We start from the raw sequence: 14,034 nt of genomic DNA, 5'->3' as shown, positions 1-14,034 counted from the left end.
AGAGACCACCCACGGAGGGTGAGAGGGGAATTTTATATGTATACCTGCAGAGGGTGAGAAGGGTATTTTTTATTTTTTTATGGATTTAATAACACAATGTAAATCTATAATATAATACAATATAATATAAATCACTTCAGTAATTAGATACAAAAAAAAGTTTTGAATTGAATTTGAATCTGAATATATCTGCATTACATTAAATTATACCATAAATCACATTGAACTGACTAAGTTGGAACTAAATTGAACTCATCCTAAGTGCACAAAGGAGCATTATAGTAGATCCTTCCTCCAGCAGCTGCTGAACTCTATAACCACTGTAATCACTTTTTCTAACAATCTCAATAAGAATTTATGGCACATACTTGCAGGTATTTGCAGCAGTTTTATATTAATTTATATAATAAATATTCTGTTGTTTGCACATTTTGTATATTCTTACCCATTTTTATATTGTAATTTTGTCCTTATTGTTACTCTTAATTTTGTTTGTTTGTCTTTTATGTATTTGTGTGAACCTACCTGCATCCTTGTCCTGTCAGATTTACTGTTAAATTTCCCCAATATATGACAATAAAATTTATTTCTATTCTATTCTGCTGACTCACATTGTCACTTGCTGCTATGCGAATATAATTTAAGTTTAAGGGAGCTGTAAAGTCTGTTTATTTTTGCCAGTGTTCTTATTAGCATTCCCCTTGACAGAATAAGGAGGAAGGACTGTCAGAGGTGTCACCGTGCCTACACTCTTTCACACCAGCAGTTACATAATTGTGAACCAAATCCAAGCAAATCTTTGGACTAGATTCATTATCATGTGGGAGTCTGACTCCCATCTATTTGGAGATTTGTTTTTATTCAGGAAAAATTAGGAATTCCCTTTCGTGTCCCGGGACGCATCGCAAGGGGGAATCCTTCTGCTCGTTTTTGTTTACGTATGTATCGGTAATTAAAAAAATACAATAATTAAATTAATTAATTAATAAAATGAGATGAACGTTATTCTGCTCCGAGTCGTCTGTGTTTGGGGTCTGAGGAGCCAGCGCGCTGCGTCCGCCGCCCCCGACATTAACCCCTCGCTATTTCCAGAAACTTCCAGCCCACTCCCACACGTCACCAGTGGGAATCTTTAAAGCGACCGTCGCCCCGTGTAACATGTCTCAATACTCGGCCGCCTGCAACATGAACGCCGTGAAGACGCAGTCACCGATGCCCGCCGCGATGGCGACCAACGACAGCGAGCCTCTGCCGCTGGGCTGGGAGGTGAAGATCGACCCGCACACCGGCTGGCCCTTCTTCGTGGACCACAACAACCGGACCACCACCTGGAATGACCCGAGACACGACACCAGAAAGGTAACGGAACCGGGATAATAAAGTTGGTGTGATTGTCAAATGTCGTCTAAACGCGTTTGTTTACGTTGGCTTTGTTTCTCCAAGCGCCTTACGCAGATTTTTTTTTTTTTAATTCGTGCTCTGCGTTTTATGTTACACATTAATATTGTTACCGATAGGCCTTGTTAGGCAGCGTCACCTCCCCCTCACTGACGGCTCATAAGCCTAATATAACGGATGACCATTGCCGTTTTATTCCCATGCCATGATCTAACTCTATTATTATTACTCGGTGAGTCACCGCGCTGCATGGATCTGATCCCTGTGTTTGGAAAAACGGCGATCAGATCGTAATAAACTTTTCCCTTACAAGGATTCAACCAGCTCTCGCTTCATTAGTAGGCAAGAGAAACCGCCTGACCTATAATTATGATATAAATAACGTAAAAATTAATAATAATAATAATAATAATAATAATAATTAATAATAAGAGAGCAGAAAGTGATCGGATCTGCTGTGAAGACCGGGCCTGCCAAGCTGGTAATCTTCCCTCCCAGAGACAGACTCTTGTTTTCCAAAGTTAGTGTGCTGAGGAATCTGCTGGAAAGACACAGCTGTTGGGGGATAAAATTGGTGCAGGCAGTCTGCAGTGCCCTGTGCAAGCAGAGGGCAAAGGGTCGTTCACAGCTATTTCACCATGGAGACTCCTGCTTTACATATAAATTCAGTTTACAGTGGTTTTTTGAGTGTTTTTGCAGGTTTGTTTAAAGTTTAAATGGGTGGGAACCTGTTGCTCCTACAAGGCCATAAGCCAAGTTTCATCTGTGGGCCCACCTCCAGTTAAAGGAGCAGTGTGATTTCTGTCAGCAATAGTAGAAATGTTGGCAAGATTTAAGCAAAGGCTTTAACCTGAAAGAGAAATAAATATTCTACAGCTTAATATTTTGAGAAGTTTAAGATCAAACATGAATTAGTTTTAATTTTTATTTCTATCTCCAGAGGTGGGTATATAACTAAAGATCTCAAGTGAAGCAGCACTACTACAACATATTTTTACTCAAGTAAAAGTAAAAAGTATCTGTCCAAGATATTACTCAATTAAGAGTAAAAATGTATTTGGGAAAATGTTTACTCAAGTACTGAGTAACTCATAAAGTTAAGTGGAAATTTTAGTATTTTAAGGACCAAAATGACAATAGTTCACATAAGTAACAAAAATAATGAAATCAGGCAAAGAAAATGTTTCCAAATCAGTTTCTTTCAATAAAAAACTTCAGAAACTTTAACAAAAACTGCAGTTGTGTGTCTCTGTCTGGTGAATTTTAGATTAAAACATGTTTATTTTTCATTCAATGGGTAGAAAATCCAGAAATTTTACTAAAGTAAGAGTAGAAATACTTCATAATAAAATTATTTATGTAAAAATGAAGGGTACAGTGTAGTAAGAAATACCTGCAAAAGTATCTATCTATCTATCTATCTATCTATCTATCTATCTATCTATCTATCTATCTATCTATCTATCTTAAGTTGTAATGTTAAACAAATGTAAATAAATGTAACAAATAGTCATTTTTCCTAAGCTTTAGCTCCTTTCTCTTCTTTCAGTTTATGAGCAGCAAGCAGGTCATAAAGTGAATCACCAATCAATTAGCGTGATTACTGATTAACTCATCATGCAGCATTTGTTAAAACTAATGGGACTCTATTAAAATTTTTAATCACGTTAACTGCAGGGTTTGTAATTAATTGGTCACAGTCATATTTTAATCGACATAAGAAGCAACATTTTCCATTCAAAAACTCTTTTGCCCGTTAAATTGCTGAATAAATCACTCAATGACAAATATATTTATTGGTCTGTTATTTAGTTTATTCAGCCACCATACTGGAGCAAATATGCTATAATATCCATTCATGTTTCAAGTGTTTCATGAACTCCTCATCATTCACGCAACTTATTTAAAATAATTTTAAAAAAAAACTTACTTAGAAATCTGATGCTAACGTTAGCGTTAGCGTCTGTGCTGCTGCTACATGTTTGGCATTGAGATGCTATTTTAGGCTTGAATAGCTTCGCTGATAAGCTAACTCCATTTAGCTCAATTTGGATGCAGTAATACTCTTTTCCAGCGTTTTATCAGATCGTTTTAAAGCAGAAATTAAACCCCAGTGGGCCAAAAGAAGCGGCTTTGTTTACGGACTTCGCTTGTGGGTCAGGTTTACGGGCGTACCAGAAACGCATAGCAAAGGTTCCGAATCTGCGCTTTTGCATCAAAATGTTTTAACGCGTTAAATAATAAAAAAATAAATAGTTTTTCCTATTCCTTTACAAGATAATCTTGTAATCCTTTTGTTTTCTGTTAAATTTCAAACTACTGTCTCTATGAAGGAACCTACAGCAGATTCTCTTTTATTCTTAATGGCGGTGCACCGATCCACGTTGTACCAGCTAATACCGATAAAAAATAAAAATAAATAAAAGCTTGATCTGCTGATTCAGATTATGGTTGATTACTGAGTAAAAAAAACAACTCAAACGGAACAATTAAATGCAGTAAACATTGACCATGAGTGCTGCACCATGTTTAAATTGGGCATATTTTAAGAGATTAGCTGATCAAACACAATTTTATTTTCCTATTCAATAAAGGAGTTAAAACAATCCCCTATTTTTGGTATGTAAACACACCAAACATCATGTTTTTTTGCATTGTTTTTGAGTTTCCTAAATAAAAAAAAGTTACATTTTAGGAGCATATAGCTATAAATGAGGACAATTCCCTCATTTTCTGTTGGATCAGAAACTCCTGCAACAGATTTTTCTTTGACCTTTTATGTCCAATAACAAGTTTTCAGTTTTATTTGAGGTCTGACCTTTCAATTTTCACTGCAGCTGTTCCTGATTATCGCAAGATTATAAAACTAATTCTTTGGAACGGGATTTCTTTTAATTTACTAACCAGATCTAAAAAAAAAAAAAAAAAAAAAAAAAAAAAGAAAAACATTCACCATAATAATGAAAAATATGCATCACAGTTTTTCCCTATTTTGCAAGCAAATCTCCATTAAGTATATAAACTTTTTCATGGTTGTGTTGGGGAAAAAAGTAGCTTATTTGGTTTTAAGGCCCAATATACAAAACATGTGATGTATACACAAAATTCTGTTGAAATAGAAGAAATACTGGTTAAAAAAATTCTAATAAATTCATTTTTCTTTTACTGTATGTTGCAATAATTTGTCATTAATATGCCAGAAGTGTCTTTTAAGCTAGAGATGTAAATATCCGTTGCAGGAAAAGAAAATAACTGAGCCTAAATGTAATTATTCATACAATTACACACATTTTACCATAAAAATAATTTTGCACTCAGAGGCTGACTGGCAGATGTTGTTTTCCTCTTTCCAAAGCACAGAAGTGAGACTTTTAGCATGACTCTGAGGAAATATTCAGCCTCACCCCACGTCCTCCGTTATTGTCTGAGACTGAGCGAACAATCGGTTTGTTTTTCTAATGCACCATTAAAAAAACAAATCAGTTTAGAGGCAGAAAAAATCCTGTGACAAACTCACAAAGACAGAGGAGGGAAGAGTAACCAAAATATTTTACTCAAGTAAGAGTAAAAAGTAGCTGTCCAAGAAATTACTAAAGTAAAAATTAGTTAAATTAATTTAAATTTATTAAAACATGTTTGTTTTTCATTCAGAGGGTAGAAAATTCAGAAATTTTACTCAAATAAGAGCAGAAATACTTCGTCATAAAATTACTCAAGTGAAAATAAAAGTGCACCATTGTAAAAATACTCCTAAAATTAAATGATAATGAAAAAAAAGTTACTCAAGTTGTGTGTTTAAAATGGTTATTTGTGTTCAGGGATATCCTGGATTTTTATTATAGATGCAAGTAAATAGTAAAACTGCATAATTCCAGTTAAATTTACTGTAAAATTCACATTTCAGATTCGAGAAGTGTCAGCAAACGGGCCCAGTGCATCAGCAGAATCGAGCCCTGTGGAGCCTCTTAAGACGTTTGTGAGAGAGATGAAGCATCCGATTCTCCGGCCGGGTTACATTCCCATCCCGGTCTACCATGACGGAGCAGATGTGCGGCAGCAGCAGCAGCAGCATCCATGTTACTCCTACATCCAGCCGGTCACCGCCCAGAGCGTCCGGACTGAAGGTTCAACGGCGCCGCAGACGTCAGGGCTCCCCCACAGACCCAAATCGCCGCTGCTAGGACACTCTGACTCTGAGTGTGGGAAGACCGGAGCACCGGTTTCACCAACTTCAGAGGTACTTTGCGACTTTACGACACCTTTTATAGTTAAAATCCGATCAAATGACCTTTAGCCTTTATAGGGAGGCTGCAGGAAAGATTAAAATTTATTAGTGATATAAAAGCCAATTATGTTGTATAACCAGGTTTTCTGGGAGTTGGTTGAGCAGCATTGAAACTGTTGTGCCTTGCTAAAGTATTCATAAATTAGAACTGGTTAAGTAAACATATAAATGGATAAAATATGTTTCAATCTTTATGGGAAATAATGCCGTTGGTATTTGAAGAACCAAAATGACAATAATTCATATAAGAAACAAAAAATAACAAAATCAGGCAAAATAAAATTTTTTTCAAATCAGTTTCTTTCAATTAAAAAACTTCAGAAACTTGAACAGAGACTGCAGGTATGTTTCTGTGTCTGGTGAATTTTTGGTTAAAACATGTTTGGTTTTCATTCAGTGGGTTGAAAATCCAGAAATTTTACTCAAATAAGAGCGTAGTAAAAATACTCCTAAAAGTAAATTGTTTTTCCAAAACGTTACTCAAGTAAATGTAAATAGTTACCCACCTATGGTATTTAACCCCCTTTACTCTGATTTCTCTAAATAAATCACTTTATCAAGATGCTGTATGTCTGTTATGATGTTTTCTTTCTATTTATTTTATTTTGAAGGTCAACATGGCCGCCCATCACCAGCCAGCGCGGTCCAGCAGCTCCGGCCTCCAGCCCGGTTACATCCCCATCCCAGTGATCCACGAGGGCGGAGGGGGCCAAACGCCGCCTCACATGAACCCGTCGGTTTACGCCCAGCGCGTTCCCTACGCCGAACATCAGCCGCCGTTCCATCACCGCCTTCAGACGGAGGACTGGCCCGGCTACCCCGCCGCGGTGCAGCCTCCCAGAGAAAGGGCTTCCCCGACCGCTTTCCCCCAGCATCGCGACGCCACGGCTGCTCACCTCCCACCTCACGTCAGGAGCCACTCACCTGTTAAGATACAGGTGATGGGGGAAAGGGCGCAGGTAATTTCACTTTCATTTGTGACCTCGGTAAACTTTTATAAAGAATGTGAAAATTGTCACCATGTTGTAACAGTTTATGAGGAGGACTAGCGGCTCACGTTAAATAAGCAGAAAATAAAACTTTTATTAAGAAAATGCAGATTATAAGCCATAAACAAACAAAATAATTGTAATGACTAAAATTTGTAATGTTATGTTATGTAACTTTTTTAACGAGCTGTAGAGTAGCAGGGAGCATGAGAGTGATTGACAGCGCTAAGATCCTCCTCCTGGCTCTGATTGGTTGTTTCTGACTGGGTGGTGTATTTGTGCAGTTTGTACTGGGAGCAGAAAGCAGTCTGATATTAAACTGTCATAATGATGATTTTAACAAACGTAAAAAAAAAAGTCCTTTTAAGTTTCATACTGCAGCTTTCACTCTTTTGGAGAAAATAAAAATAATCTCAACTGTTAAAAACATTTTTGCGAAATTGAGGAAGTTATTTCAAATTTAATCAACCTTTCTACTTCAAGACGTGCTTAAAAAACAGACTTTGATGGACACAGTCATGAGTTAAATAACTTATTCTTTGTTCCTCTATACTCTCAAGGCTCCACAGCGTGTCCTGTCGAGAGAAATGCCCCAGAGGACGGAGCAGGAGCATCAAATCGTGCAGCAGAAACCTGAGAGCACGCCGGTTCCCCAAATGCTGCACACAGAAGCAGATGTCCCCAAGTCGCCGCAGCCACAGCCGCTCCAGCAACCTCAAATGCATCACGAAGCGTCTCCGCAGGCCCAGAAGCCGGAGCCGCCACCACACCACATGTCCGACATCACGGTTCAGATACCTCCGCAACCAGAAGCCCAGGAGGCACCAGCCGACGTCCCGGCTGCGCAGACCGAGGCAGACCCGACAATCAAGTGCCCGGTACACCCAGGGCTGGCTAAAGTGCAGCAAATCCTGGAAAGAGTCGCCAAGTTGGAGCAGGATGTGAAAAGCTTCAGCGGAAAGAAAAATGATAAGAAATACTTGCTACTGGAGGAGCTCTTGACCAAAGAGCTGCTGGCGCTAGACTCTGTTGACCCTGAAGGCCGTGTGGACGTTCGGCAGGCGAGGCGGGACGGCGTCCGCCGCGTGCAGACCATACTGGAAAAACTGGAGCAACTGGAGGAGCATTCTGCCAGTGAGGCTGCACTGGATAGAGACAGTCTGACACAGAAAGGAGAGCCCAGCGTGATCACTGAGAGCCTGGAGATGGCGAAGGAGAGATTATGACTGAACACCTCATAGTGAAGAGATTCCTCAACCTACAGCATTTGTGGAAGTTGCATGCATTGATTCAAAGTGTTGCTCTGTCCATTCAGCACATAATCGATGGTAGCCCAGTGGAACTGTATTGTTCAAGCCATTGTTGTTGCCTTTTTGTTGTTCCAGTATCTTTAAAGCAAGATTGCACTCATTAGTGAGTTCTTCTTGACAACATTGTTAAGCGTATTTTTGTTTCAAGTACGAGGCCTTTATGAATAAACGGAAGAGAATGAAAGTATTTTCTTAAGAAACGATATTTGGAGTTGCCTTTTGTCTGATTAAATCCTCTATGAAGCTTTTCTTAATCTAGTCAGAACACAAGTTGGGCTTTAAGGCAGAATGCCTGAGTCAACAGAAGCAAATTTCTCCCAGTGAATGCCATCTGTTCTTGTTGGAGCTGCTTTGTCACAAAACACAGTGCATTTGTTTACTACGTGCTGCTTTATGGCATATTGCTGATTTTGCTGTCTTTGCACTTTGCCGTCACTGAGAATCAGGGTTCCTGCACGGTTTCTACATCAACGTCCTATAACTTACAAAACATGTCTCAAAAATGTTTGCTGTTTATTTTGGTTCATTTTCAACATATAAAATCAAAAGTTCAGCATGATTTAGATGTTTCAACGGCAGTGAGGCTTTAAATGTGGAATCTGCCATAATAATGAGGAGGATGGAGGAATGGAGGGATGAAGGGATGGATGGATTAACAGTTGGATGGTTGGATGGTTGGTTGGATGGGTGGATGGATGGTTGGATGGATGAATGGATGTTGGATGGATGGATGGATGAACAGGTGGATGGATGGTTGGATTAATGGATGGATGGTTGGATGGTTTGATGAATGGATGGATGGATGAATGGATGTTGGATGGATGGATGAACAGTTGGATGGATGGATGGTTGGTTGGATGGTTGGATTAATGGATGGATGGTTGGATGGTTTGATGAATGGATGGTTGGATGGATGGTTGGTTGGATGGATGGATGGAATGATGGTTGGATGGATGGATGGATGGATGGAATGATGGATGGTTGATGGTTGGTTGGTTGGATGGATGGAATGATGGTTGGTTGGATGGATGGATGGATGGAATGGTGGTTGGTTGGATGGATGGATGGATGGATGGATGGATGGATGGATGGATGGATGGTTGATGGTTGGTTGGTTGGTTGGATGGATGGATGGATGGATGGATGGATGGATGGCTCCAGCATCTTTACAATAGAGGCAATAAAGTCTGGAACTCCTTTATTTTTTCTATTTTCTGTTTTAGTTTTCTTTAACAATCAAAACCTGGAAAACATTTAAAACAGATTCCAAACTTTTCCATAATTTTCCAGGCTGCACAGGAACCCTGGAAGACACTGAAAAATCAGCCGCACATCCGTTCACGGCGTCTTTCGGTCCTGTGTCGAAGTGTAAACGTCCTCTGGTTCCCTCGCTGCTGCTGCTATGAATCCAGAGTTTCTATCAGATTTCTATGCGTATTTTTGGTACATGAATGTGAAGCGTCCAGCCAGGGTGTGATGCGCATCTGACTCCAGATGTGAGACAATCAGAACATTTTAACGACTGTCAGAATGTCCTCATAAACCTACCAAAGCCACAATCCGTAATAACTTTTGACCCATTACGGGCCCTTGAAGCCTTAAAACACCACCTCTGTAAAAAATAAAAATAAAAATCTGTATCCCTCCACCTGGAACTATTTTATTACAACTGTCTGTGAGATAATTTGCCACTGATGAGATTGTGAGCCATCACAGCCTGACATGCATTCACAAATTATGGATTGTGGCTTAGTGCTCATTAGCAGCTGGCTGATTCTTTAATTATAGGAAGTCACATTTGTATAATTGAAAATAAAATGTTTTGACTGACACTTCAAGAGTTTTCTGGTTTTCTATAAGAAGAAAATTATATATATATATATATATATATATATATATATAAAATATATATATATTTTTTTATATATAATATAAAACACAGATTCCTGCAGAATCTGTGTTTGATTTGCTTGTTTGGACTGAGCAAATCAATTCAACTCAATTTAAAAGTACTTTATTTATCCCAAAGGGAAATGAAATGGAAGGCTCTCCAGTAGCAGTCAGTCTTACAACAAATCTGAATCTGCCTCTGACTGAAGAATGTTGCTGTGTTATTACAGACTAGTGACTATCATTATATACAAGGTGACAGAGATGATAGTAACGTCTTGGATGACAAGACCAGTTGTTTGCAAGGACTGCTAACCCACCTCATTTGCTTTTGCTTCTCTTTAAATCTCTCTCAATCAATCAAGATTATTTGTATAGGACATTTTGGCAACAAGGTAGTTCAATGTGCCTTATAAAAACAAAAAAGTAAAAAGTCTTAAAAAATCAAATCATTTTGAAATCAAATCACTTTGACTAGTGCCATCATCAAAATCAATAACGCAAATCGATATTCAAGTTATTATGGGTTGAAAGGAACTCTAAACAGGTGGGTTTTAGCCTTGCTTTAAAGGAACTTAGTGTTTCAGCTGTTTTGTGGTTTTCCATCAGGTTGTCTGGCTAGAGAGATGTTGGAGTAGGGGATATTGTCCTTAAAAAGGTGCTATTTGAGCTACAGAGGTGCTAATCAGCTGTTAATAGCTGTAAAAACAGTACCATGTTGCCATGGTTACACATCATAGCAACATGCATGATTGTTTGCCTGAAGCAGAGCACATTTATCACATGAAGAGTTTTCAAGAGCAAGACTTATGTCTCTGTTAGGTCAGCTGCTTTTCCCTAAGGAGCACTCGAGTCATGACTGAGAATATTCTCTGACCCTCGCCCAGTAACAAAACTATAAAAATATTCAACAAGTACGCCTTGTTTGGAGGCGATAGAGAGGAAAGCTGGTAATCTTCAAAAAGAAAATGTGAGGGTCAGAAAAAGAAAATATGAGGGTCAGATAAAATCAGACAAGAAGTTTTTTCAAAATTTCTGAGAGTGAGCTCAAAATTTCAGATTTTTTCTAGGAAATTTTGACTTTTCAAATTAAAAAATTTCCAAGTTTTTCCTGAAATTTTTTTTAGATTAATCTCAAAAGTTTTTATCTCAAAATTTTGGATTTTTTTTTCTTTTGGCAAATTTTCGACCGACTTTTCAATCTAAGAAATGTCTGGGGGTTTTTTCTGGAAAATTTTGAGATTAATCTCAAAATGTTATTTTTTTTCTAGCAAATATTTAACTTTAATCTCATAAATTTCCTTGTTAATCTAAAAAAAATATTTTGTTTTACTGGCAGAAATGTACTTCTTTTTTCTATCTAAAATGGCACTGGTACATTGCCATTTGTTCCAGGTGTAAGTAGAAAAATCAACGAGAGGCAACAAGCATCTGCTTCCTGCTGTACCTGTGCAGCGGTGATGACGTCAGGCCACGTGGTGTTGTTTGGAGCAGGAAACGTCGGTTACGTCCTGAACGGCGACACAGTTTCCCCACTCGGTGATGAGTATCTACCCCCCGGTATGACTGTGGGAAGGTTGCCTCCTCTCCTCCTGTCCACAGGAACTTTGAATATCAGCATGTAGAGGCGGAATAACCAAATCCCACTCGGATACAGCTGCTCTTAGCCGTGGACGCAGCTAGCCACCATCTCTCTCTAGCGGTGGAGGAATAAAAAAAAAAAGAAAAAAAAAAGCCGAGCTAACCGCGGCTAGGCTAACTCCGGTGTTAACCTCCGAGCCGAGGAAGAACCGCACCGGGTCCCGGATACGCGCTTAGACGTAGCGGGGTTTGCGTGAGAGGAGGGAAGAACATGGAGCTGTTTCAGGCTAAAGACGATTACATTCTTCAGAGCGGGGACCAGGCGCTGTGGTGCAGCAGGAAGGACGGGAGCATGGCTGTCAGACCTGGTAGGTACCAATGACAGCTGCTGGAAACGGTTTCATTTACATTACTGATGACTTTTTAATCACAAATCCACCCCTCATTCTCTCCTAATTCCTCTGGCATCCGCTCTGAAACCTGATCGTCATCAGTAAATATGATCAAACTGACTGATGTGGGTCAAATAGAATTAAAAACACGCCGTTTTTATTCTTTTTATTGTCTGTTTTTGGACGCGCTTCTATTGTAAATCATCGCTTGGCTGTTATTCAGGGAGTGCCAACACCCCAAACTGACTTCAAAGTTGTCAGCCGGCTTCTCAGGTTGCAGAGCGAGGCTTGAATTTGACCGCTTAATCTAAACTAAACACCACGCAGGAATGTACAGCAGTAAATAAGAACACGCGTCCACGTAAAGGTGAGCGATATGGACTTAAGTTTTATCGCGATATTCTGTGGCTCTGTTGTGATAGCGATAAAAGTCACGATAAGAAGTATTTATTACTACTGTTTTGGCTGTGACTGCATGGCACAGCAATCAGACAGTAAACGTTCCCATTTGTAATTCATTTCTTTAGGGCAACTCTCATTAACCTACATTAACTGCAACTCATGATATTTTAAAATTAATTGATTTTCATTCATACTACCATTGGGAAAAAAAAACTGTAGAAAATAGTTTAACAATCCCAACAATACAGACAGTTTTAGGGGGGTTTAAACGGCATTAATTAGTAATTATCAATAAATCATAATTATCTTATAAGAAATTTAGCATGATAAATGATACGATAAATACCCTCATATAGTATTTGAGTTGCCTTTTTACCAAATATTTTTTTACTTTTACTTGAGTACAAATACAGTGTTGAGTACAGTTTTTGGGTTCTTTATTCACCTTAGATTTCTACTTAAGTGGGTTTCTTTATTAAAAAGTTGCAAATATTTACTTTTAAATTCTGTCTTTGTTTTCTTACCCTCTAAATTACAAGTTTCAGGTATTATTCAGTACAATATCTTTTTCTACAGCTGTTTTATTGAACTTACATGACAAACCAATTACTTTTTTTTCCTCCTTGCTGTCTGAAATTGAGAAATTAATTTCTAATTTAGTAGAGTTAAGATTGCCAAGACTTTTTAAAAGATACTTTATTTAAATTCAGTAGTTACACTAAGATTACTGTGCTTTTAAAATAGCCCAGATAAGCTTGTCCCAATAAGCAATAATCAATCACATTATAGTTTTAAATGAGCTTAATTATTTCCATTCTGATGATTAATGTATATATTTTACATAGACTTTATTGTAAATTTTAGCTGTGTTTTATTTGGATATTTAAAATATCTCCCCATTCTAGTGTTAAGTGTTCTTTGCAAAATTAAAGTTTATTTTTGACAGAGTGAAGTTGCATTATTATTCTATAAACAATATATTATGTGAAAATGGTTGCAATACAACAATGTTATTGTTTATTATCGCAATAATTTATTGGGCAATTTATCATCCAGTAAAATTAGTTTTCATGACAGGCCTCAACCCAGATGATGGTATCATGGATTATTATTCAAATTTCCAACATTTGAGGTAAACATTGGTACACATGTGGATGTATTTTAAGGCAACACCTCAAACTCTCTGCTTCCTTGTGCAATATCATCAAAAAAATACAAATTAGGTGATGAAGATGAGTACAAAAGTCCAGTTGTGCACCAGAGGTGATTATATTTTAGTTATAAAATATCAATATTTATAGTAAAACTGTTTTACTGTCCTGAAAGGGCGCTCAGAGAGGAAGAAGCCATTACTCTGATATCAACATTAAAGCTAGGTTTTAGTTTGCAAATATACTCGGAGACAAAGATCTTAATTTTCAGAGACAAATCTTGTGTTATGATGAAACCAAAACTGAGGAAACGACTTTAGCTTCTGGTGGAATCAACTAACTAACTCACTCTTTGGTTACCTAGCAACTCACTCACTCTTTGGTTACCTAGCAACAACCTGTTGAGTAACTGCCACCATTTCTCATAACTGCTTAAAAATAAAAATAAAAATAATGTAGAGTGAAAACTGGATAAAACAGGGAAGGTAATTTCAAATCTCTAAAACAAATCAAGAATTATTGATATGCTTGTATCATGATGCGTTTTTCAGACATATTTTGTCTGAAAAATAATTTGAATTTATTTAATCAATTTTATTTAAATAAATTTTATGGTAATACTTTATTTGAAGGGGG

General features: G+C 37.8%; 2 protein-coding genes across 2 annotated transcripts in view; both read left to right on the top strand.

Moving 5' to 3' along the window:
- Window positions 1–1,002: 1,002 nt before the first annotated feature.
- On the top strand, window positions 1,003–8,466 carry bag3 (BCL2 associated athanogene 3). Its single transcript, XM_007566926.2, has 4 exons — window positions 1,003–1,359; window positions 5,303–5,635; window positions 6,295–6,642; window positions 7,233–8,466. The coding sequence occupies exons 1-4, from the start codon at window positions 1,159–1,161 to the stop codon at window positions 7,896–7,898; spliced, it is 1,548 nt and encodes a 515-aa protein (XP_007566988.1). The 5' UTR covers window positions 1,003–1,158; the 3' UTR covers window positions 7,899–8,466.
- Window positions 8,467–11,309: 2,843 nt separating this feature from the next.
- inpp5f (inositol polyphosphate-5-phosphatase F) overlaps window positions 11,310–14,034 on the top strand; it is a 20,838-nt gene continuing 18,113 nt past the window's right edge. Inside the window, exon 1 of the mRNA XM_007566925.2 lies at window positions 11,310–11,821. Coding sequence (XP_007566987.1) covers window positions 11,725–11,821 — 97 coding nt within the window. The 5' untranslated portion in view covers window positions 11,310–11,724. The remainder of the gene's footprint in view (window positions 11,822–14,034) is intronic.

Source organism: Poecilia formosa, unplaced genomic scaffold (genome assembly GCF_000485575.1).
Source record: "Poecilia formosa unplaced genomic scaffold, Poecilia_formosa-5.1.2 Scaffold201, whole genome shotgun sequence".
Classification (NCBI taxonomy): domain Eukaryota; kingdom Metazoa; phylum Chordata; class Actinopteri; order Cyprinodontiformes; family Poeciliidae; genus Poecilia; species Poecilia formosa.
Note: the sequence above shows the minus strand (reverse complement) of the source record. Positions and strands in the feature narration are given on the sequence as shown.

What these genes read in the sequence shown, in the direction of transcription:
- bag3 (XM_007566926.2), top strand. Translation starts at nt 1,159, where the DNA reads ATGTCTCAATACTCGGCCGCCTGCAACATGAACGCCGTGAAGACGCAG. An exon ending in CGGTTTCACCAACTTCAGAG is followed by an intron (nt 5,636 to 6,294) that starts GTACTTTGCGAC and finishes TTTATTTTGAAG; the next exon opens with GTCAACATGGCCGCCCATCA. An exon ending in TGATGGGGGAAAGGGCGCAG is followed by an intron (nt 6,643 to 7,232) that starts GTAATTTCACTT and finishes TATACTCTCAAG; the next exon opens with GCTCCACAGCGTGTCCTGTC.